The following is a 25,887-nucleotide window of genomic DNA, read 5'->3' as shown; positions in this document are numbered from 1 at the left end:
ATGGATGCAGTAGAAAAGAGAGTCCATACATATGTGCGAGTCAAGCCAACAGCTGATTTTGCTCAAGATATGATCAAGTTTGGGCCAGACAACAAGGTAGAGAAAAGTGTGAAAGGTTTGGAATTTGATTTTAGTTTTGCCCACAGAAATGCAGAAGTCTTCCATTCCTTAAGGCCATGCATCACATTTTGGTGCATGTTGATTCACGTGTTCCCACTTGCTGTTCTCTGTGCTGACAGTGGCTCGTGGTTTTGCATCAGCAAGTGTGACCATGGAAAACATACTTCCTCTGATACAGTCACTAGAGAAAATCCTCAGAAGGACTGGGACTCTGACTGATCCTTGAGGAATTCCCAGTGCTAACCACAATTCCAACCTAAGAGGTCTTCCTGTGGTACAGTCTGTTTCTGTAGAATCCTAGAATCACAGAAGGGTTTGGGTGGGAAGGGACCTGTAAAGGCCATCTAGTCCAACCCCTGCCATGGGCAGGGACATCTTCAGCCAGAGCAGGTTGCTCAGAGCCCCGTCCAACCTGACCTGGGGTGTTCCCAGGGATGGGGCATCCACCACCTCTCTGGGCAACCTGGGCCAGGGTTTCACCACCCTCATGGGGAAAAATTTCTTCCTTATGTCTAGTCGAAATCTGCCCTCTTTTAGTTTAAAACTGTTACCCCTTGTCCTATCGCTACAGGTCCTGCTAAAAAGCCTGTCCCCACCTTTCTTATCAGCCCCCTTTAAGTCCTGGCAGCTGCAGTAAGGTCTCCCCGGAGCCTTCTCTGCTCCAGACTGAGCCCCCCCAGCTCTCCCAGCCTGTCCTCCCAGCAGAGCTGTTCCAGCCCTCGGAGCATTGCTGGGGCCTCCTCTGGCCCCGCTCCAGCAGGTCCATGTCTCTCCTGTGCCGAGGGCTCCAGAGCTGGACGCAGCGCTGCAGGGGGGTCTCCCCAGAGTGGGGCAGAGGGGCAGAATCCCCTCCCTTGCCCTGCTGGCCACGCTGCTTTGGGTGCAGCCCAGGACACGGGTGGCTTCTGGGCTGCAAGCGCACATTGCCAGCTCCTGTCCAGCTTTGCACCCACCAGTACCCCAAGTTCTTCTCCATGGGGCTGCTCTCCATCCCTTCACCTCCAGCCTGTGCTGATATCGGTGGTTGGCCCAACCCAGGTGCAGGACCCTGCACTCGGCCTTGTTGAACCTCATGAGGTTCACACAGGCCCATTCCTCGAGCTTGTCCAGGTCCCTCTGGATGGCATCCCATCCCTCAAGCGTTTCAACCGCACCACTCAGCTTGGGGTCATCTGCAAACTTGCTGAGGGTGCCCTCAATCCCACTATGTCATTGCTGAAGATATTAAAGAGTACTGGTCCCAGTACGGACCCCTGAGGGACACCACTCGTCACCAATCTCCATCTGGACATTGAACTGTTGTCCACTACCCTCTGGGTGTGACCATCCAACCAATTCCTCATCCACCCAACAGTACACCCATCAAATCCATATCTCTCCAATTTCGAGAGAAGGATGTGGTGGGTGATTGTGTCAGAGGCCTTACAGAAGTCCAGATAGACGACATCCATAGCTCTTCCCTTGTCCACTGGTGTGGTCACTATCCCCCCTTATGCAAGTTCCTTCCTTCACCTTCTCTTGCTTAACTGATAATTTCCCTAAGACACAAAATCGGACACATCACTGAAAGGTAAACAGATGACCTTAGCCACATTTCCTTTTTTTGGAATATCTATTAACAGAAAATACTGTCCAGGTCAGTAAAACAATACTATTATTTGTGCTCCGTTTTCTACTTATCTTCAGGTCTTCAGTGTTTTTTTTTTTTTCAAACAATAACTGCTGAAAGTCTTCATGGCTATTAAAGTTATCTTCATCTCTTTTTGGGTTTCAGAGCATAGATATATACATCAAAAAAGATGCCAAGAAAGGAGTTGTGAATAACAGGCAGACTGACTGGTCCTTTCGGTTGGATGGCGTCCTTCACAATACCTCCCAGGAAGTGGCATACGAGACTGTGGCCAAGCAATTGGTGTCTGAAGCTTTAATTGGCTATAACGGTAATTTGTTACTATTTTTATTCTTTTGATGATAAGTGGAGATTTGATCTGAGGGAGAGATCCTTTTGATATCGCATTTGAGAAATGCAGAGATTCCTTTCTGCGTTTATTAATTTGCTTTTGAATCTTTTTTAGGCACAATAATGTGCTATGGGCAAACGGGAGCTGGTAAAACTTACACGATGATGGGAGCAACTGCCGAGTACAAGCATCGAGGAATCATCCCCCGAGCTATACAGCAGGTACTGGATCTGAATGGGAAAGAGGCTGGAAGAAATTACAAGGACATCTCTCATATCAGCTCTTGGCTGATACTCACAAAAGTCTTTTAACATGGTGAATATGTTTTATGTTTTTATCTCCACCAGTCCTTTTTTTCCCCCTATTTTATCTAAGTGGTGATTATTACAGAAACAAAGCAACCTGTAAAATGTAGTTACTTTATACCTTTGTTTTACTACACCGTGACCTTGTGCACTGATAACAGTGACGTTTCAGAACACTGGGATGGTGTTGGCTTGAAATATGCTGATTTGTTGGTCCCATTGCTGCATAGACACGTCCCTGTCCAGAGGCGCACGTTTACCACTGCTTTGAGGGGCAGGTCTGCTTACCTTTAGGCAGCGATACTGCAGAATGCTCTCTGCTCCCGCAAAGACAACTGACACGCACGGCATGGGGCTGACATGATGCGTACAACCTGAAGCAAAGGTGGGAGGCATTCTGTAGTTATGCTTTATTGTCCTTTGCAGAGGTTGTTCCTGTTTAATTCTCATAGCTTGCATAAGGTACTTGCTGCTTCCCAAATGTAAGCTGGCCTTCAAAAGTGTTGTTTTCAAAACTATAAATTTGAGAAATCCTATTAAAACTGTTGACTTAGCCCTGTTAGCCCTCAGGCAACCACAGTTCAGAATTAGCTACACACATGCAGATGCACTTTTAGCTGTTCGGAAAGTTATAAATAGCTTCTCTGGAAAGCCAGAAATAGCTAATAATTCTGTGACCTAGCACCGCCACTGACAAACTCTTTGTCTTTGTATAGGTCTTCAAAGCAACTGCACATTCCCTTGATCCATTCATCACTGTCCGAATATCCTACCTGGAAATCTACAATGAGACCTTGTTTGACCTTCTGGCAACCACGACAAGCAATGGGACCAGTGACATGCAGATGGCTGTCATGGATTGCCCACAGGGTGTTTATGTGAAGGGCTTATCTATACATTCAGTTAGCCACGAGGAAGATGCTCTAAATCTCCTTTTTGAGGCAAGAGAAAATAAATAGTACACTTCATCTGACTGTTATATTTATTGGCTTAGCTGAGGGAGGAGGCAGGAAAGCAGGAGGTGGGTGGCCAGGACATCTGGAGGGAGGTTCAGCCCTCTTTGTTCTCTTTATTGTGGGCAGAAGAATTAGTAACTCTTTGTAGCCATGTTCTTGTGCAAGGAAAATGTCCCTGGGACAGAGATTCTGGAAGATCTCTGTGGGGAAATCCTGTTTTCAGTGTACGCCAGAGCAAGTCAAGTGATGGAGGAAATATGTTGGGGTGAGACCACAGAAAGTAGTAGCATTGGAGATTCCAGGCAGCACCGAAATAGGGAAGGCAGCCATAGAATCTGCCTTCATTTCACAAGGCTTATCTCACCGGCCACCTCACCAGCCCCTTCAGCAGACCAAGATCCCAGACAGCCAAAGAGACTTGTTTTTGTTACTCTGGTTATCACATAAGGCAGTCAGTGAGTGACTTAGTACAACATGTACAATATTTGTGATCCTTTTAGACCCACCAGCTCACCTACACTGGCATTTCTTCCTGAAAAACACACCTGCCTGTCCTAGCTATGTCAGTGCTCCAAGAAGAGAGTCTTATCAGTGACATCTTTGGCAGATAGTTTGCGATGGTCATGGCACAGGTACCGTTAGTCAGATTTTACAGCAGAGACATTCACACAAAGGGTTAGATTTGTGAAGGCAGTTTGCCTTCTTATATCTGCATCTTTCTTTTACTTGTGGGTGCTTTAGTTCATAAGGAAAACATGAAGAAATAATTGATTCTGTATGCAGGAAGCGTATTCTTACCAGGAGCCATCTGGTGTCCTTAAAATCTTTGGCTTGCCTTTTTAATAATGGGACCGTGGTGTCCTAAGCTAGTCCCTGTAATTTGGAGGAACTCCCATTTTCTTTTTAAAGAGTAAAAGGATGATAATAATGCAGCTTAACCTGAGATCTGTTGACAGAGTGCAAGTGATGCCTGGGGATCCGTTCAGCTCCTTGGATGAGTTCTGCTTGTGGTTCTAGGTTCACAGAGATAGCTCCAGGCTTTGAGGAGGCTGCCCACTACTCTGACTTTTCATCTCTGGAGTGGGGTTGATAGTATTTATCTAGAGATCTTCACCTTTGTTCTTGCTCTTGGATTTACACTCCCTAGTGCGGAGCCAGTCACTGGAGCTCTCAAACGCTGTTGTCCTTTGAGACCCAGGCAGACCAGTTGGCTGTGGAACCCGTTGACAAGTGCATTTCTATGCTGTAGAGCCTTCCATTTCCTTTCCTGCCTCGCCAGCCTGGCAGCACGGCTCTGCGACAGACTGGCACTCCTAACAAGAGCAGTTGCATCATAATTTTCAATGTTGCTTTCTTTTCCTGTAAGTAGGCATTACAAATTTGCGGCTGTCATGTATGTGTGAGTTTTCTATGACATTTAAAGCTTGGGGAACTCTTTGGTTTTATAGTCATCAAGAAACTGAAACAGCCAGGGAGGTATTGCCTCTGAACAAGGCTTGCCTGACTGTTCCACAAAAAGCCACAGATCTGTGAGCTGAGCCTTGAAAGTAGAAATGCAGATAATGTGGTCTCCAGTAAAAGGCATTGTTACCGTAAACAGTGACCTTTACCAGCTGCACCGTGGAATGCTTTGAGAGACCTTTGAGAAAGCAAGCGAGGCAAATACGGTGAGCTCCTGCCCTGACTGCTCTAACCAACGGGTCAGTGTTACAGGCTCTGCAGAGTGAAGATTGAGCCACTATTTATTTGACTGTGGATTTCTAATTTCCCTTCATTCTACCAGTGCAGAAGTTTAAAAACACTGTCTTCAATTTTACTTAATTTGCAGGGTGAGACCAACAGAGTGATAGCAGAGCACACACTGAATAAAAATTCATCCAGGTCCCATTGCATCTTTACTATTTATATTGAGGTAAGAGCTCCAGCAGTTTTTCTGGGGACTCAAATGGCTGAAGATCTTTACGTGTCTGTTTTTTACCATATTTCAGTTTTGTCTACTGTTAAGTACAGTTTGTATTATTTTCTCCCTCAGTCTCGTTTCAGAGTTTTCTCAGATGTCAAATGCATTAATTCTAAAATCAACTTGATAGATCTGGCAGGCTCAGAGAGACTGAGCAAGACTGGAGTAAGTAATGGAAGAAATATTTCAATCCATGGTGAAGAGTTCAGTAATCAACGTGGTGGAGCTGAAATTACAGGTTTTCCCCACAACAGAATTCAGCCTGTGATAAATAGGAGAGACTGTGACAAATTGTAAGCCACAGTAACACATCAGCAGCTGCTCGGTTGTTTGCAGCTGCTGTATATCATTTCTAAGTCCACATGAATGTGACTCCCAGCCTGCATGTGCCTTCCAGCCTCACCCAGATTCAGTTAGTTAATTTGAGTCTGTAATTTCTCCACAAAAGAAAGGGCCAGAGCCATCAACTATTAAGACAAAGAACTTCTGATTTTCCTCTTCACTCCATGAGTGACAGCGCAAATCCCCCACTTCTGGTGACAGCAGGCAAACTGTTGAAACTTTCTCAGAGCATTAGGGCTCAACAACTGAAAGCTCCTCAGGTCCAGTGTGACATTTTGTATTGATCAGAATAGAAATTGCATCGGCTCTGTGACATAATACATAATTCGCCCTTTGGGAAGGAAAGCCTGTGGTCCTGGTAGACTTGCAATGAAAAATTGAGGTTTCTGAAAACTGATTTTCAAACTGAAGAAAGCTCTAGAAAGCTCTAGATCATGAATTTATTTGGTCTGAATTAGATCCTTACCCTCGCAGTCAAACAGAGTTGTACCCTTAGTGAGGAATAAGCTCTCTTCTGCGGTTCAGCCAGAAACACGTGTTGTGGAAGCTTTGCCTTTTCATCTTCATTACAGTCTGAAGGACAGGTTCTGAAAGAAGCCACATACATCAACAAGTCTCTGTCGTTCCTTGAGCAAATCATCATTGCCCTGGCTGATCCTAAGAGGGACCACATCCCCTTCCGGCAGAGCAAGCTCACGCACGTTCTCAAGGACTCGCTAGGTAAGAGCTGTGGATGACAACAGCCTCAAGAAGTTCCTAGAAAACAGTGTTGTTTCAATGAGCATACCGAGCCCTAAGGCCATAGTATACAAACACATGGAATTAATTTGTTATTCAAAGGGTATCTGGTTTTCCTGATCAAACAAAACAGCAGGCACAGGAGACAGTACAAAGCCCACACTGATCAAGCCAGTAGAAGTTCATAAAACCTTTATAAAAACTACCACCACCCTCCCCCCCAGCATGTTACAAGCCTTTTCAGATGCTCCTGCTTTAGCACCAAGGCTGTGGTGTGTTGTGAATTCACAGGAAAGGCTTAGAATCACAGAATCCTGGAACAGTTTGGGTGGGAAGGGACCTGTAAGGCCCATCTAGTCCAACCCCTGCCATGAGCAGGGACATCCCCAACCAGAGCAGGTTGCTCAAAGCCCCATCCAACCTGACCTGGGGTGTTCCCAGGGATGGGGCATCCACCACCTCTCTGGGCAACCTGGGCCAGGGTTTCACCACCCTCATGGTGAAACATTTCTTCCTTCTATCTAGTCTGAATCCACGCTCTTTTAGTTTAAAACCATTACCCCTTGTCCTATCACTACAGGTCCTGCTAAAAAGCTTGTCCTTTTCTTTTTTACCAGCCCCCTTTAAGAGCTTATGCTCTTGGAATGCAGGCTGGAGACAGGGGAGGAGGAAGCAGCTGGAAACAGGCTGTAGGCATTTGTGTGGAGTAACCGAAGTCATCAGAAATGAGAGTGACGCCTGAGGCGTTCCAAGCACAAGTCTTGCGTTGCTTTTAGGAAAGGCAGTGACCCTGTCCTGCCAGGTTCCCCGCTATTAGAGTTAGGTCAAGGGCTTTTAAAATCCTCTGCTCTCGTTTTTCCAGTCTCAGGCTTTCACAGTTTGTATTCCCATCTTCTTCCTGCGTCATCGCCACATGAGAAGCACATTTCACCTTGATTCTTAAGTCGTTCTGTGTCACTGTGTTTCTGTACCCATGGGAACTTTAGAGGGACAGTTACAAACTGGCTGTGTGCTTTGTTGCTTCTTTTTCTCTATTTTAGTCAGCACATAATATAATAGATTCCAGAAAAGGAAACAACAAAAAAAAACTTTTTTTTTTTTTTTTTTTTTTACTTTTTCCCAGGGGGAAACTGCAATACTGTCCTAGTGGCAAATATCTGTGGTGAAGCTGTGCATGTCGAAGAGACTGTAAGTTGAACTGATTTCTGTAGAATTAAAGTCTTTTTCCTGCTACTGTTGCAATTGGCCATAGCTAGGTTTAAAGAATAGTCTCTGGAGGGTTATGGCAGGAGTCCCAGAGAAACATCCTGTGTAATTCCTCAGAAACATTGGATAGCTCATCTTATCTCAAAGGCTTGGAAAACAGATTGCTCTCCAATCTGCTCTGTTATGCAGTCGAGTGGTAACTGGCCCAGGGGAAAATGAGCGCCTGAAATAGAGCAGGGACAAGCAGCTAAAATCTAAGCACACTGGATAGCGTTAATTATTACTGACCACATAATGAGGTCGATGGAATTGCAGCGGTTCACATCAGAGCTGAGCTGGCTTTGATCTGGTTCAGGAATCAGGAGTAACAGTAAGGGCTTTTTTTAACCTGTGAAATAATGAGATTGGTGAAAGTCTTACTGTGCAAACTGGATCTTAACCACATCTGTAACAGAGAAGGGAATCACCTTGCTCCTTGCCAAGGAAGTTTAACACAGCAAAAAAAGTAAACACAGACACCTTTTATGCAGTTGTCTTCAGGGCAGAGTTGTTTTTATCATCTCCTGCTTCTGCTCTGATAGCATCTAGAAATATGAGATATTACTGAAGAAATAGCTGCTATACTTGGCATCAAGAGGATTTTCAGGCTGCAGGGGCTTATTCTGAAGTTACCACAATTGCAGGAATTAAGCTTGAAGGCCATTGATGTGTGATTTGGAGTTTTTAGGATGTAAGTGATTTTGATCAGAAATGGGAGTGGGTATTTTTGAGATCACAGCTCTGGTACATGAAGAGCTGTCCACATGCAGAACAGAAAAGACAAAAGACATCATCTGAAGCTGGCTAATCACATAGAAGCCAGCGAGCACTAGAAGATACACGCCTGGAATGAGAAACCCTACACTGCTCCCTGCAGTTAAATAGCTTTTGTATTTCTGTGTTCTGGGATCTGATATGATTAAGTAGTAACAGATTATGAAAATTATATCCTTGCCAATATCTCTTTCAGTTACTTAAAAAACATGTTTTTCAGTTGTCATCTCTTCGCTTTGCTACCAGAATGAAATGGATCACAACAGAGCCAGTCATCAATGAGACATATGACCGAGAGGTATGTAGAGAAGGGGAATGGAAGAAGCTATATTTTCTCAGATTCATTAATATTTAGGATAATGACCTTAAAAACCAGAGGGAAATTCAGTCATTTAATGAATTACCACTCATCAGCCAAGCTGACACTTGCTGGATTTAGATATATGATAAAATGGATTAGTATTAAACTTTTTTCATTGGTATTTAATTACAGTTACCTTGAATATGCTACAGGGTACAGTCATGCAGATGGTCACATCTTCTCTGACACGTGGTGATTCTTTCAGCTACATACATACAGGTCCTTCATTTTTCTGATAAGGTTCACCTCTTAACAGAGATGTTCTGTTGTGGACTACTCGCCTGGTATGTGGAGAAGTCATCTCCAGTCCTACCTGCAGCTTTACACAGCCACAACATCATCCCCGTTGCTGCTGGTAACACAAAATTTTTGCCACAATTACGAAACCTGTTTAAACAAGGAAATAATTTAAAGAAAATGATCATAGTATTTTTGGTGTCCTGAATGTACTTTCACAGCTGAAACAGAGCTGGCAGCAGAGCCAGCTCTACTACATAGAGCAGTAAATGCTCTATGAATTACTGATAGGCCAAAGAACAAGTTTAGAATTATCTGATCTATAACACATGTGGTGTGTGAGAACCCTGCTGTATTTCATGGTGTGATCTCACTGGCAAGCAGAGAAACGGCTGGGGAGTTTCCTCCAACAGCTTCCAGAAGCAGCTGTGCAACAAACTGTCTTTTCCTCTTCAGTCCCTTTCATTTTTGTTGAGATGTGTGGAGAAGAGTAGCCAAAAGAGTAGTGTTTAAGGAAGCTGTTGTGCTTTGATGCTCAACGGGTAACTTAAAAAGCAGCTCAGTATCCAATTCTCACTGAATCCCAAGGAGTTTTCTGTACCCACACCTTTCTGGAAACACATTCTAAACAGTGAATGCTTGAAGATATTCCACATTACGGAGAAATTCAATCAAATACACCACAGGAGACTCCCTCCTCTATTAAAGTTAATGTCAGAACTCCTACTGAGTTCAGTAAGGGTCAGAGTGGAAACCTGCATACTTCTTTGCTTTCAAGATAATATCTCATAGTCCAGAACTTGATGGCCCCTACAGTACCAGAGCAGGAAAGCATCAAATTAAAAAAAAAACGGGTGGCTCTTCTTCTGATGGCGTAGGCTGACTCTGCAGGCAGTACACCCAGGACACAACAGAAGCTGTCTTGTTGGAAGCTAATCAAAGGCAAAATGATTTCCAGACTCACAACTTCACTGATGCCAACCTGACAGCAAACCCTGGGGGAGCTGGTATACAGCTCTGATGTTCTCTAGCAGACAGTTTAATGCTGCTTTGCAGCAGTTTTTTCTCCAAGAACATTTGGTCATTTGCTCACCCTTTTGTTTTCCTGCTAGGGAACAGTGAAGGCTTTGGAGAAGGAAATTATTCTTCTGAAGCAGGAGCTGGCCATGCATGACAGCCTGGTAAGGAATAGGCTGTGCCGTCTTAGATGTGACCTAGTTAAGGCTTTGTCACGATCTTTGTTTTGCAGTAGAATCAGTTAACGCAGTGTCCAGTGCGATTATATTCTTGCTTCTGCTTCCAGCACTGTCTTTTGGAATTTAGGCAAAGCTCTGAAGAACCCATGCAGTGAGGCTGTGTTGTAGCTTCAGTCCCCAACCACCGCAGATGTTTTGTTCAGACTCCTGAAGCCTTCCTCTTATTTGATTGAAATGTGAAGGGGAACGCATTGCTTTCAGCATGCTCTCAAGTCCCATGTCCTGTCGACTCAGATGATGAGAAACTGCAATCAGAAATTAAACATAAAGCTTCCCTGGGCACAGCAGAGCAATGTCAGGTGTCCGCCAGATTAGTACTTGCTTAGTTTTTTGTAATTCACCTATACTCAGTTGTTCACCTTTTTTCTTAGGTAAATCGTTCTTTGGTGACTTATGACCCTCTGACTGACGTCCAGATAGCAGAGATTAAGTCTCAAGTCCATAGATACCTAAAAGGGGCCATTGATGAAATTGATGTAAGTAGCTTTCTAGTGAGAAGGACTTAAATACTGATTCCATCCCATTTTACTCCAAGACAGAAGCAATGAAAATTCTTCTGAAGAGGCTGTCTTTAAGCCCAAAAGTGCTACACAATTGTAATTTTTTTTTTTTTTTTTTTTTGCGTGTTAAGGACTTTCTCTTGTTTTCATTCCATTTTTGCTTTTTTGGAAGCTTGAGGAAACGTTTTCTCAGTCCTGAAACCCTTTGAATGCTTTATTTAGAACTTCTTTAAAGAATTAGTGTCAAAATTTTGCCCTGCCAGTGTCAAACTAAATCTTTGCAAAGCGTGTTGCCAAAATTTGTCCAGTCCCTTAGAGATAAGTTCAGAAGGACAGGGTTTCTCAATTTGAAACTACCTGTTGACTCCAAAATGATTGCGAAAAAACCAGCGAGAGTCCACGTATGCAGATATTCCTGGAGGGGCAAACAGGAAAACCGACAAAATGTGAAAAAAGGCAAGTTACGAATGCATACTCACAGTTACTGTAAAGTTTTGTTTGGTTGTGAATGGAAGCCACTGCGACAACAGTGCAGAAGTTGCTGGAAGATTGTTTTCCAAACAGTTAGATAACCCTTTAGTTTATACAAAACACTTGAGATACTCCCTCTCATTTCATGTAGTCGATATCTTTTCTCAAAGTCCCTGCTTTCTCCCTCCAGCAGGCAGGAGCGGAGTGGCTTAGGTGAAGGTGTGTTTTACTTGGGCTGCAAAATGTGATGCAGGTGGGTGTGGAGCAGTGAAGGTAGAGAAGGACTAAGGAGTTTCACACAGGAAAGGTTGTCTTCAGTGGCACTGAAGAACCTTTTGGAGAGAGGGTTGAGCACAGAGATAGTGCATTTCATAGCTTGGTCCAGTCTCTCGGGCCGTGGGAGAGCTGAGTGCAGATTCCTCCTCAGCTACAGACTCCCTGTTACTTGTCTGACCATGCGTCTGCTCATCATCTCCAAAACAGAGATAGGAGCATGGCTCGACTGCACTGATTTGTTATCATGGGTAAGCGAACCAAAGATAGTGCTCTGGCAGTTCCAAGGACTCTGGCAGTCTTGGGCAGTAGTGAAAAGAGAAGTAGCATCATAATCTGCAAGGCCGGTAGATGCCATCTATGTCATTTGTAAAATTATTGTAAATAATTCATTATCTTGATGGCTGTGTGCTCTGTGGAATTTACCACAGTCTATCAGATTCCTCTCTCTTAAAAAATCTCCTCAGAGCGAGCAATGTATCCACTTCCAGCCCGACTCCCAAGTGCAGGATAAAGGTAACGCTCCATGAGTGTGGATAGCCAGCAAGCGGAAAGCAGAGCCCTCACAATCTGAAATATTTGGATCAGTACAGCTGACCACAGCATAGAAATGCTTACCTGTATCTTCACCTCTCTTCCTCAGATAGTGAACGTCAGGCAAGTCCAGGAGGTATTTAAGCAGTTCAAACTGATTGTAAGGTAAGATATCCAAGGCTGATGCATTTCACAGTAAGGTTTAGAAATTCCACCAAGCTTTTGTCTGCGATACCACACTTACCATGACATCAGTGAAGAATCATTATGAAGTACAGGGAATAACTTGTAACTGAAAACACAATTCTAGACAAATTCTGCTGGCATTTGGGCAAGATGACGATTGCCTCTGACCTTCCAGTGCTTGTAAGTCATGTGCAAGGGCTTTTGATGGTAAACTTCACTGGTTAAAAAGTCTGCTTGGCAAATATACCATCACTGAGCATAAACTCTGCAGGATCCCTAGTCATGGAGCGTATCTCCATAGTGCAAGGCACTCTGCAAACATCAAAAGAAAAATAAAACTCTGTGGCATGAGATGATATGAAGTGATCTCACCACAGTAGCATCTAAAAATCATCAGATTTACTTTGTGTTTAGAGATCATGGCAAAGGAAGGTCATAAAGCAATTTGGAGGAGCATGATAAGAAGGCCCTGTGGCTATTTCCAGGGAGGTGCTCTCACACCTCTGTGGTGCGGGCTGGGAGAAAGCGTGAAAAGTGGCTATTTGAAAATGTCACCAGTGGATGATGAAAGTTGTTTTTTGGGCTGAAGGAGGGAAGGTGAATGACAAGCTGGAAAAAAAATCCTAAAAATGAGGACAAGCAGTTTCCATGTGATGAAATAGAAGAGAAAAAAGAAGAATAATGGTATTAGGGCAAGCCCCCCACTCCCTGTCCCACCAACTTTTGCAACAATAGGATAGGCAGTAGAGGTTGCTACTTACAAGAGTGTGTCCTGGTTTCAGCCAGGATAGAGCTGGTTTTCTTCACAGAAGCTAGTGTGAGACTGTGTTTTGGATTTGGGATGAGAAACTGTTGATAATGTGCTGATGTTTTGGCTTGTTGCTGAGCAGTCAAGGACAGTCCAGCTTCTTGTGCTGGCCTGCCAGCGAGCAGGCTGGGGGTGCACGGGGAGCTGGGAGGGGACACAGCCGGGACAGCTGACCCAGACTGGCCAAAGAGATATTCCCTACCATACGACGTCATGCCCAGTACATAAACTGGAGTTGGCTGGGGGGTGGAAATCGCTGCTCGGGGACGGGCTGTCGATCACTGGGTGGTGAGCAATTGCTGTATTGGGCATCACTTTTCTTGTACATTCCTGTGTTGGTATTATCATTGTTGTTTCCTTCTTTCTTTCTGTCCTATTAAACCGTGTTTATCTCAACCCACGAGGTTTTTTTCCTAATTCTCTCCCCCGCCCCACTGTGGGAGGGGGAGTGAGTGAGCGGCTGCGTGGTGCTTAGTTGCCGGCTGGGGCTAAACCACAACAGAGTGACACTGGGATATTGCTGTAGAAAATCTGCCTGCCCTTGAGAAACTGGTGTGAACACAAGAGTCTGTGGTACACAGTCAGACAGGCTGGGACCCAAGACCAAAATGGGCTTAATGGTAAAATTTTGAGTGATTATTATTTTTTAACTTGGGACTCCTTTAATTTTTCTGAAACAGTGGGCTTTAGTCTTTTTTAACTTGCAGATTCTCTAACAATTTTCAGTCTTGTATAGTGTATTAAGCCTACTGACAATGTTTTACCTGTTCCCTTTCAGTGAAAGTATCGCTCCGTTTGAAAATCACTAGGGTAAAGTAAGGGGACGGAAGTGAACAGGTATAATGTTATTTGATCTGGACCATTAAAAGGTTTTCCTAAGTATTAAAATAGCCATCAAAAAGCATCAAAAAGTATCTAAAAGGCCTACAGGGAAATCATAGAAAAAGAAAGGAAGAGGAAAGTGGAAAAAGGTTACAATGGTTATGGGGAAGAATAGAAGGAGCAAGGTGGGGTGTTTTGGAAAGACATTACAGGTAAAAGAGGGTTTTCTTTGGAAGTCTGACATTGTCAGGTATTACAGGTTTTGACATATGAAATAGCCCTCCTTGAACTCAATGGTAAGGGGCTGTTTTCTCCCCTAGTCAACAGGAGCATGAAGTGGAGGCCAGGTTACGAAGCAAGTACGCCCTGATAGACAAAAATGACTTTGCTGCTGTTGCTGCTGTTCAGAAGGTAATGCCTGGTGCTTGAGCCCTGCCAAGAATCCAGCTTAGAATTGGCTCCTTTGCTGCTGAACCGTGAATTGCCTCAAGTTCTCAACTTTTCCCTGTTGAAATCTGAAGCTCAGAAACGTTAATGGGATGAGTGTGTCAAAAAACTTGCACAGAGCAGAGGTGCACCAGTTAACGAAGTGGCGTTCATATCAGCAGAGGATTAGGCCCATTACCTGAACAGAATAATTTATTAAATGGGAATGAAGAAAATATTAACTAGAAGGTGACCTGTCTGTCAATCAGTGGTAGAAGGCAGGGTCACATCACCTCCTCTGATGAGATCTCTCTTTTAATCCTTATAATTTATGGAGCAAAGTGAGTGTATCATATATAAACCATAAATTGAGATGTGGACTCTATCTTATAGTTTATAAGCTATTTTTCATTACTTATTTCCATCTGTGAAATATTTTCTCTCTGAAGTGGTTATTTCCTTGCCTAGCTTTTACCCTGTAAAGTGGATAAAATAATCATTATCTCTTATGCAGAGTCATATACTTGTCCTGTGGCTTAACTGAGGATGCTTTGCAATTTTGGAAGAAAGGCACAAGGGAAAATGCAAAGTATTTGTATAACAGCGAAGCACATGGTCTCTGACAGGCCTATTCAAGCCTTTATTTAAAGAAGTGGAAAACAAAACTGAAACTTGCTTTAGGTATATTTTAGCACTTAATGGCCTCCCTGTTCTATAGTTGAGGCAATATGAGAAATAGTATAGGAAACATAATTCTCTTATGTATCTTGACTAAATGAAGACTTCCGAGAGTGTTTTTATTTCTGTGACACTAGACCCAAGTTATTCTCCCCCAAGTGGCTGAAACATTTGGTATATGAGTTTGAGGATAACTTTGGCCCTATTTTAGTTTTCACTTCAATCTTATAAATATGTTTCCCTGAAATACTTGGTATTGAATGCAGATTTCTGGATTAGATTGTACAACAGGATGGAATAGCTGCTGGGCAAGGGCTGTATAGCGTTTGTGGTCTAGACAGCTCCGGATCTAATGCTTTATTAGATCTAATGATTTACTAGATCTAATGCTTTATTAGGTCCATGTTTTATTTCTTCCTGTTTCCAGGCAGGTGTGGTTGATGTGGATGGCCATTTGGTGCAGGAAGAGGATGGATGGGATTTTGGGATTAGAACTACTCCTTTTTCATCCAGACGTGGTGGGAAGAAGAAATCCAGGAAAAGCAATGAGCAGCTCAAGTGAGTTTAGTAGCCAGACAGCTCTCCCTTTTCTCTCATAATGTGTCATTGCAGGCTGGTTCTGGTCAAGGTGTGACAGGAGGAAGGCAGAGATGAAGCTGGCTTAACTGCTGTGTGGAAGTTTTGTGTTCCCTCAAGGATGACATTCCAGCATAGCGCTGGAAGGGTTTGTGGTGTCCTTATGGCTACCAGCAACACCATCAGGAGGATGCTAGGGGAACGCGTGGGGCCGGCAGGCACAGCCTGTGGGAGGGTAGACCTCTGTTATGGGGAAGATTTACTGCCAACGGTTCATCTGTTACAAATGAACCGAGACCTTGGAGCACTGCGCAGTGTGTGAGCTGTGGACATGGAGGGTGGATGGGCTTTGAGCTGAAGAGCTTGCAGTCAGCACAGACAGGGTTAGCCTGTGATGACAGAGGTGGAGAGTTGAAGACGCAGGCAGGGGAATCATCCTGTGATGGCGTTTGAAGACATGTTAAACCTGCAGTTTTTCTTTAAAGTGTTAGGTGGAAGGAGATCTGCTAAAGGGAAAGGGAGAAAGGGACAGTGGTCAGAGGAGCAGATAAGGAGAGCGATTTTGAGAGGGAAGGGGGAACCAGCAATCAGTATTGAGCAGAGAAAGATCCTTCCCATTTATAGAAGTGAGGTCCTGCATTGGCAGTTGCTACAACTACTTCTGTTGCTGAGAGCATCTGCTTGGTTCCCCTCCTTGACATTTCCCCAAAGTTGTCATGTTAGAGAGGAAGGGAACTGCCAAGGCTTTAGTATCCACATGACATGGGAGACTCCTCTGTGCAGTTCTTTTTTCTTAGGGAGACAGAAAGAGATTTGGCAAGCACTTTTCTGTCTCTCTCTCAAGTCACACTATCCCCTGCAGTCAAGGCTGGTGGTGTGCGTGGAGGTGAGCTGAGGGAGAATAAGAGAGAGATGGCTTTGATTCAGATGTGGGGTTAGATCAAATCCTAGGGGAGTCAGTTTGTAGGTTCCTCTGAAGGTAAAGAGGGTTATCCTGTCTGTAGGTGTGCCTCAATCCAGACACGGTGGGACTGTTGTCCTTGTGAGCCTTCTCAAGAGAGCTAGTCCAGCCTGGGCTCTGTTCTATAGTATTTGCTACACAAGGCAGTCCCTCTACTCTAGGAAGTACGGATTTGTGAGAACAAGGCTGATCTTATTCCTTGCAAGTAGGTATTTCGCTGTAACGTCAGACTGCTAGTTTTTGAATCAGCAAAACTAGCACCTGCAGCGTGTTTTGGTTCCAGTTTCCTATTATGAAGAAATTACTCTAGTTCATCTTTTTTCCCTCTGTTAGGAAGGAAGGAATCGGGACTTCTTTTTCTGGCAGAGATCTAGGTGTTTTTTTACCATCAAGAAGTCAGGTAATAGTTTCCACCAAGGATCTGGATGTGAAAGAGGGAGCAAGGAACCAGGATGTAGCAAATACTGATGGAGAGCTCTCAAAGCCAGCTCCCCTGGAGGATTCACAGCGGCCCAGGTAAGCTTTCCCTGTAAGGGAGTATATCGCCTTTGCCAGAGGATGGTTTACACCGGAGTGATTGCATTGTGTTCCCCTAGTAGAACTACCTGCTTCAGAGTAAAGAGAAGAGACTCAGAGATCTCCTTTGCCTGAATGCAGAAATACATTGTAGGATATCAGTGGTTGTACGGACACCGTCTGTACCAAAGTATGTTGGTGGCGATCATCTTCTCCATCTGCTTTCAGCTCTGTCCCGATCAGTTGTTCTATTAAGTGTGAAGTCTCTGAAAATCGCAGCACTCTTCACCCTTTGGTTAATAGTAAAAGTCCAGAGAGACCTCAGGTCCAGCCACACAACCCTACACACCTGTGAAATGGGTCAATAGCTACACAAGATCGTGGCAGGAGGTGCCATATCAAGACAAAAGAGTGGAGAATGGTCAAAAATGCAGCAATGTGCCAGTCATCTGCTTGTACTACGATAAGAACTTAGCATGGGAGGGCAGCACCAAATTGCATTTCATTCTGGAGGGAGTTGATGGGGTAAAAAAATGCTAAGGGTACCAAGATGTAGGGCTCTTTCCAGAAGGATGTGCTCAAGAGCATGAGGCTGTTGAACTCAGAGGAGCTTAGCCAGGACCCCACACAAACCAGTCTGGACACCACTTTTCCCATCTTTCCTTGCTGAGAGCTCTCATGCTACAAGCGAGGCAGCTCCAAAGTATTGTGAGTGCCTCCGTTGCCTGTGTTGTAGATGACCAGTCCTTCCTTGTTCCTGCCTCCCAGGGAGAGCATTGCAGTGAAGCTGTCCCAGAATTTACTCCTTGAAGCACCTTAACATGTTGTCGTGTTCCTCCATGTCCTCTCCATGCATTTTAGTATTCTTCTAAAAGTCCTGTGGCAGCCAGGGGAGGCTGCTGCTGCAGCTGCATAAGGCACAGCCCAGAGTGCTTAAAGTAGCTCGGTAGCTGGCTGTGAAAGCTGTAGCTGTGGCAGTTTGCCCAGCGGCTGTTGTTTACAGTGCTTTGCCCAGCAGTTTGGCACGGAAAGCAGTCTCATGCAGCCTTTGAGGAGTTTGAAAAATGCCCTTAAGAGGTCAGTCAGAGGAAGGCAATAGTCAGAGTTTTGCTTTGACCAGTCTGGACTGAGGAGTGTGGAGACTTCTAGCTACCTTCTACTACCAGATCCAGCCCGCTCACCGAGAACAACCTTACGCAGCGCAGAGCAGCATCCGTGGGAGTGTGACGTTCTCCTGAGGGACTCTCCTTTTGCCCAGTGTAGTTTGTGTTGAAGTAAGAGCTGGTGTTTGTGGGGGCATGTTTGCATCAAAGCCATTTCATAGAAAAGTCAGGATTGACACATGCCACTTTGAATTCAGTCTTTCTAAAGAGGCAAGGCTTAAAAGCCATGGGCGGCAGCATTGTGGAGCCGGCCAACACACGCAGCTATGGTGTTCGGTTGGCAGAGGTGACTGGTCTGTGCTGGGAATCCAGTGAGGAAACAGCAAAGGCATTTCTGTTTAACAATAGGGAGGAACAGTATTCATTATTTTTCTGAAAATTCAGACCATTAAAGGTCCGCTTTCCAGGGAAGACTCAATTCTGAGGCATCTCCCGAGGAACGTGGTTTGTATGTAAGTAACACTTTCTTCTGGGAGTACCACTGGAGGAAAGAGGGTATGAAGGGTGGCACAGAGACAGTACCAGGGTGCAGCTAGCACAGCGAGATCCTCAAAGGACCCATTGAAATACTATCCACAAACATCAGCTATGGTCACTCCCATGAACTGTGTCACACTGCAGGGCAGAGCACACTGACCTCCCCATGTCTGCGTGTGTTTTCTTTGAATTCTGTTGCAGCTCCCCTCCACCCAAGCCAGTGGCATTTGAGCAGTTTAAGGAGGAGTGCGGAAGCGAGATCAACCGGATCTTTAAAGAGAACAAAAGCATTCTCCTTGCCAGGAAGAAGAGAAGCAGTACAGTAGCGCAGAGGATCAACTTCATCAAGCGTGAGATAGAGAGCATCAAAAAGGCTCTAGAGGCTCAGAAGCAGGAGCGGTGGCAGCAGGGTAAGTCACTGTGTGGAGACTGGCCAGCAAGAATCTGACAAGAAGTGGGGAGCCGCTGGTTTCATAGCAGTTTTTGTGGTAAGGCCACTAGACCACCACTGCTGCTTGCCAGGGCAGTGGGACAGGCCACACCCTATGCCCTAGCTCTGCAGCTGGCCCTGTGGTTTGCCACCTTATTCCTCCACCTGAGTCCTCCACACTTCAGCCTCACTGAGTTGTGCTACTCAGGCTTTATGCTAGTGAGGTGAGCTGCAGTCAGATTGGTTCCTCACCCCACGCTTTGATGGATTAGGCAGCGTACTGCTGACAAATGCAGGTCAGTACAGTGCAGAAATCATGGGTAGCAGGCTTGCCCTTACTGTAGTGGAGATGTATTACATCTCCTACGGCTTGATTTCATCTAGATTAGGGTCTGGTTTATGAAAGTCAAAATCCCAAACTAGCACTAGAGGAAAAAATGGGGTCAGTGCCTTCCTCCTTTGCTGTAGCAAGATGTTCGTTAGGTGGAGTATGCCTGGACCAGACTAGGAAGCGTGTCAGGTTTCGTGCTCCCTGCAGCAGGGCTCCCAAGAGTCGGTGCTATTGTGTTCTGCAGAGGAGTGGAGAGAAATCTGAAACAAATGGCTTTAGTAGGGGAGTCGTCTACAGTACTCTGCCTGTGATGGTGAGGAAGCAGCAGTGATGTTCCTTGCATGCAGGGAGGACAGCAAAAAACCTCAGTTCCATGAAACTACAGCCTTAAGTATTGCCAGGCAAGTAGCAGGAAATAAGAGTGAATGAGAGAGAAAGGGAACGGTCAACAGCAAGCAGGCCCAGACTAGTGACTGAGGGCCGGAGAGTCAGCCCAGCATGACTGCTGCTCTACTGGTTTCCATTTCTCTTCCTATAGAGAGACTTTTATGACCATGCTTTGCAAGCAGCCTCTTCCCTGGGGTCTGGTCCTGCAAGATGCAAACCTCTTTTGGCTAAATGAGCAAATCGGCTTGAATCCATGTTGAAGTGAGGGTCTGTCTTTTCACAGACTCGTTGCTTCTTTTGGTTCTTTGCTCTTTATGATGACATTTACCAACTGGTGGTTTATTGTGGATGCTAGAAACCACAGGAATAAACTGATTTGAGGGAAACCAAGAACAAGAGATGTTTATCATAGGGAAGTAGCACTGGCTTAACTGGTCCCCAAAAGGCTGACCAGCCCTTTGTCTCAAAAACCCTTACCATGGCTGCCCAGGGAGTTTTTCAGCAGGAGCTATAAAAGCTCTAAGAGATACCCTCCAGCAGGCTGTCATGTGGGTGTCTTTCTGTGGAGCCTGGTTCTTCCTCTTCATCTGCATCTGTCCCCATTCAGGGAGGACTGATGTCTGTATGGGTTCAAGAGTTCAGCAACGATTACTGCCCCACACCACTCCAACACTGTATTTGTAGAAAGCACATCTAAGGAAATGTCAATTGTGTGGTTAACCTCAGTATAACTGGGTAACTACCGTGTGGTGCGAAGTATAATGACTGTTCTTCGTCCCTCTCTACCCTCATGAGAAAACTTCGTTTCCTTTTCTTACCCTCCAGGAGAGTATGTTGATGAGAAAGGACAGATCATAATTGATGAGAAGGAGTTTCTACTCATCATGAAGCTGAAGGACCTGAAGGAAGAGTACAGGTCTGGTTATGCTGAACTGCAGGACCTGAAGGCAGAAATCCAGTATTGCCAGCATCTGGTGGACCAGTGCCGCAACAAACTCATCTCAGGTACTGGCTCACCAGGACAGTTCCTGAACCACCTCCATTTCAGCTGGGGTGCTTGATAGCAGCTGAGTAGTGAAGTACTTCACGGACGTGTTGTATATAAGCCAAGCCCCTGTCACCCTCTGTTGTCATTCTTCTTGTTGCCCTACAGACTTGTTTTTTATTGATGACTGGGTTGGGGTTTTTTTTGTCATAATACTGAATTGCTGCAGATTCCCTTTCACAGATGATAACATACCGCTCCTTGGTCGTGCTGCTAGATGCAATGCTGTGGGTAAAAGCCTTTCACCTTGAAGTTGACAATAACACTTCCTGGTTCTCACCCTTGATTTCATTCAATAGAGATGGTGACTAAGGAACTGCACTGGGCCAGGGCTTTGGCTCTGGACTGCAGGTGTCTGCTCTGTACCCCTGTGAGATCAGCATTGCTCAGGTTCCAGTGCTGCAGGACGGGTGCCTTGGCAGGAAGCAGAGCTTGGTCATTTTAGCGTGTTCTTCATGAGCACCACCCACGTGGTGATGAGTCACACCTCTGCTCAGGGTGATCCATGCAAATTCGTGGTGTGCTCCGCTGCAAGCAGCTCACTTTGAGTCTGTGGTAATGGGGGTGCAATCCTGCAGTATCCCTGGATTTGTCTCGTATGATGGAAGACAGTAGGTGCACAAATGCCAGAGTCCCAAACATTTGGATGCTGTGCACATGGCAACGCTTTATTTTCTACAGACTTGCCAGAGCACAACTTTTTTCTATCAGCGCATCCCACGCTGAAAGAAATGCATGGCTTGCTCCAGGAGATAGACAGGGCCAAATTGTAATTGTGCAGAAACCTTGCCACTGGTTTGTCTTGGATGCAGGTTTGGCATCTTTTGGGTGCTCCAGATGTTTGCTGTTTGTTTAAACACACAGGCATGGATTCATTCAATATCTGTGTCATCCCGGAGAAAAGAGGTTATCTCAGAGCTAAAACCAGGGTAAAAAGTCGGTGGTGTTGCATCATGCGCACAGTGCCTAGCAAGAGCGGGGCTCTGCGTTTAACCTCATTTATCCTTCACCACTCCCATGACAGAAAGCAGCTCCGTTCCTGGGGCCCCTCCTGGGCAGCACCGCCTTCTTCACGCACTGTGGGCTCTCCTACTCCTGAGGGAAATGTGCCAGGGGAATGGAGCAGAGCATGGCCACTTTGCAGCAGGTGTCTGGGAAATGCCCAGTATTAATAAGGACAGAATTCCTGCTGCATCGCAGCACCTGCTGTGTATTATCACCAGCTATCACGGGATGGAAAGCGGCTGTGCTTCTTCAGCATTTGGAATTGAAATCTGACTCCCAAATGTGCTGACCACTCAAAATGGCTAGCTCCAAGCTATGGCTCCATGTCTCCGGGACGCAGGAGCAGTGCCATCTCGCGGCATGCCGCCTCTCGGGCTGCACAAGCCCAGGGGATTGTCGCCAGGGCTGGCCGCCACGTCCCAGCCACCTCGCAGGCAGCAAGGACAGGCAGCAGCCTGCCTCAGCACAGGCGATTGCAGCTGACAGTGCCCTGTCCTTTTTAACTGACTTTTCAAAGAGTTTTAAACTCAAGACCTTGGGAGTTCTGAGGTCCCATCCGAGAGTTTAAGAGCACTGAGGTCCCGTCTGATCCACAGGCAGGGAGCCAGAAGCAACCAACCCTTGTCTCCTATTAAACAGGTCATTACAGCCCTGTTTATTGCCTCCACTTTGCTTTGCAGAGTTTGAGATCTGGTACAGCGAGTCCTTCCTTATCCCCAAGGATGTGCAGGAAGCTCTGAAGCCTGGTGGCAACATCAGACCTGGAATGATTCCCATAAACAGAGTCATGTGCCTGGTGAGTTGTCCTGGCAGCTGTGCTTATTCTCCTTGATAGCCACACGTGGCACGGTAATGAGGGCACAACTAAGCCTGGAGGAGGAGGGCACAGCAACTCTGCCACTTTCTCTAAGCAGAGTGGCTGGCACTGAAATGCTATCTGCTGTGATGTAGAGAGCAACTATCTGCAGATACATCTTGCTTTCACATTAGCTTTACCATTAAGAGGCTAAAATAGGAGAGTGACTGAAGCACCCGGTCATCTGCTGACTGTCAGTAATCAGGCAAACAGCCCAGAGGTGCAAGGGGTAGTTGGGGGGACTTGTTTCCAGTCTGTGTGGTCTGTAGTTTACAGCTACACAATTGTGTTTCGTGTTGTGGCAAGTGGTACTCAGCCAGCCCTCTGTTTAGAAACCACCACTTTGGGGTACCCAGGGTCTTTTGTCATTCCTGACAAAGCATATTTCTCTTAAGCTTCTCATTTACCTGACTTCTTCTTTGCATCATTCTCCTCTGAAGTCACTCCAGGTTTTGTCCTTCATTGTTAAATGTCAGACTCACAACTTTCATGCTGTTTGATAGGGACTTGGTGGCAGTGCTTCCACTCTGTCTGGCATGAGGAGGTGATTCACAGTAAGGAGAGCCCACCTTGGCTGCAAGGAGGAATCAGTCCTTTGTTTGTAGGTGTAACACATCTCCATTATTGCTGCTCAACCTCTGCAGATCGAAGAGAACAGCTTGTGGGGACAGGTCCTAGGTCCATCTCTCCCAGGAGCCTGTCCCACCAGCAGCAGCGGGCATCTGCAGGTGTTTGAGAAAGAGAATAGGAAGGGTGTGAGCTGTGTGACCCCTTTCCTAAATGCACAGCCCCATTTCTAGCCAATGTGTAGTGGGGGACAGGATGGCTTTGTCTTTTTAGAAGGAAAACAGAAAATTAACTCTTTTGTCTCCAGGTGTCAGATTATTTTGACTGTAAATCTCAGTGAAGCATTTTCTTTACTCCCTTCTAGAAAGGCATATGAAGGGTTTTAAAACTGATCAGAGACAGGTTCTTCCCACTCTACTGAATTAGTTCCCTCGAGAGTATGGATAACAAACATGATATGAGGGGAAAAAAAAATGTAGTGAGTTAACTTTGAAACAGAATGTGGTCATCTACCAGATTGTGGAAGATTTCAGATACAGACCTGTACAGGAAAGAGCAAAAAACCCAACAAACCTAAACCCCTTTGGATAAAGCCTAATGAGGTCACAGGAAAGCCCTGATGATTGCATGGGTCCAGGATGTCAGTCTTTGGGGAAAGGAGGAAATCCATCACTAGGCGCTTTTACTAACCCAAGTTATTCAATGTATTCATAGAAAGTCCCTTAATGTTCTCCAGCCCTGGATTTCTTGTCAACACATCAATTATAACCCCAAAGATGAATGAGACATGCCTTTTAGCAATACTTTGCAGCTGTGTCAAGTTGTTGATGTTACAGGCAGAAATTTTCAGGCGCAAGATAAACGGTGTCCCCGGTAATGTTGCTCAGTGCTGGTTTCTTCTCTCCTTCCTTTCACTGGGCAGCTTCCCAGTCAGTGTCACTGGCCATGCTGAGGCCCATACTGGGTCTGGGAGGCAATCACCTCATTTTTCTCTGGAGGTTTGTTTCCTACTTAGAACCATTTTCCCTTTTCCAGACTGGGTCTTCATTTACTGTTCCTCCAGGGTGTGTATCTTTTACTGTTGGCTTGATTCGGTTTGGGAACCTGTCTTTTTATCACACCAGAATTTCACTGTCACCTTCTCCAGGCTACTAATGAACAGCCACAGAAGGTGACCTAAGAATCTGTTAGAGCCATCCTCAAATCTGTCACAAAAACTTTATACACAAGCTGGTATCTTAAAAAAATTGTACTTCCGTTCAACCCATGTCCCCCCTCAGCGTGCTCATGCCTTCCAGACGGTTCCCTGGAGAAGTGTGGGCGTGGATGTCAGCTAGCTGGACTTAGGGGGGACCACGCTCAAGCTCAGACCTCCTTCAAGCTGTGACATTATCTTGCAGTGGAAGGGAGACTGTTCTGTGGGTAGTTATGGGCAGAGCATGGCCATCAGAAGACAGCAGAGGGAACGCCCTTTGGGGCTTTACGCTTACAGATGGATTTTGCCCGAAATCCTGCCCAAATCTGCTCACCTCAGGCATGGGAAGGGGGGACCTCTCAGTTCTGAGGCTTCAGAGAGATTGTTGAATCAGCGTTCAATGTGGCAAACGGGATCGGTTGACCTCTGTGTCTCCAGATGTGTGTTTTTCACATGGAGTGGGGTCTGTCTGTCTGCTGGCAGGAGGAAGATGAGCAGGAGAGGTTTGAGCGGATGCAGGAGACAACGCTGCCAGGCTGCCCAGCTTCATTCTCATTCTACAAGGCGAAAATGAAGACTGATCAAAAGGTAATTTCAGCTGGGCCCAGCTCCACCCACCCCTGCTGATGTGCATTGGGAGAGCGATTCTGTGCCTCGCTGCCAGGTGGGGTGTAGGACTCGCTGCTGTTTTGGCCGTGGCCTTTTGGAAAATGCTATTTTGGTTCTGTGGCACAACTAAGCTCTTTGAAATGTTCTTTGTCTCTGGCTGATGTAAAGGCCCCATCCTGTGCTGGTCTTCTGGAAAAACCAATCTCAGCACTTCTCAATTCTACTTCCTTCCTGGCCAAGGGCTCACCGTAAGATACCACGGAGGCCCTGAGCTTAGCAGGACTTCAAAGAAATGCGGTGTTTATGAGAGTAACAGGGCTGCACAACTCTATCAGTAAGCATTTTTAAGGAAAATTATCTCAAAACTAGCCCTACAGTGCTCGGAAGGAGAATTTCCCAGGGCTTCTTGTGCTCTCCTTTGAGTCTGCTGGGATCTGCCACTGGTAGAGCAATGCTGGTGTGAGGGGGCTTATTTGGGCAGCTTTTTCCAGCACCACTTGGGAAGGTGTTTTGTTTAGGAAGGAAAAATGCCTTTACAGTGAGAATTCTCCTCTGAAAACCGAGCTCACATTAACGAAACTTTTTTGTTTTCTGTTGCCAGCACACGTACACCAGAACCATGTCATCCCTTGAGCAAATGCGCAAGAAACCCGGGCTCATCACAGCTGCTGGGAAGAATAAACCCTTGTCGTTTCTGCATGTCATGTAGCAGATTCGGGCTCAGCCTGGAACCCAGCATTCAATACAAACAACGTCACCTCAGAAAGTGTCTTGCATTCACGTCCACAACAGAATCACAGAATCACTAGGTTGGAA

At 45.6% G+C, this 25,887-nt stretch overlaps 1 protein-coding gene across 1 annotated transcript; it reads left to right on the top strand.

Annotated features, from left to right (window-relative positions):
* On the top strand, positions 1 to 25,780 carry KIF9 (kinesin family member 9; the record flags this gene model as incomplete). Its single annotated transcript, XM_081996534.1, has 20 exons — positions 1 to 96; positions 1,895 to 2,060; positions 2,196 to 2,302; positions 3,103 to 3,327; positions 5,171 to 5,254; positions 5,375 to 5,467; positions 6,217 to 6,364; positions 7,506 to 7,570; positions 8,622 to 8,699; positions 10,112 to 10,180; positions 10,627 to 10,731; positions 12,143 to 12,198; positions 14,170 to 14,260; positions 15,381 to 15,511; positions 16,824 to 17,006; positions 18,848 to 19,056; positions 20,620 to 20,799; positions 22,525 to 22,640; positions 24,946 to 25,050; positions 25,673 to 25,780. The coding sequence occupies 20 exons, from the start codon at positions 1 to 3 to the stop codon at positions 25,778 to 25,780; spliced, it is 2,415 nt and encodes an 804-aa protein (XP_081852660.1).
* Positions 25,781 to 25,887: the final 107 nt, after the last annotated feature.

This window comes from Phaethon aethereus (assembly GCF_964289735.1).
Source record: "Phaethon aethereus genome assembly, chromosome: 2".
NCBI lineage: Eukaryota > Metazoa > Chordata > Aves > Phaethontiformes > Phaethontidae > Phaethon > Phaethon aethereus.
This window is presented reverse-complemented; position numbering and strand designations above follow the sequence as displayed.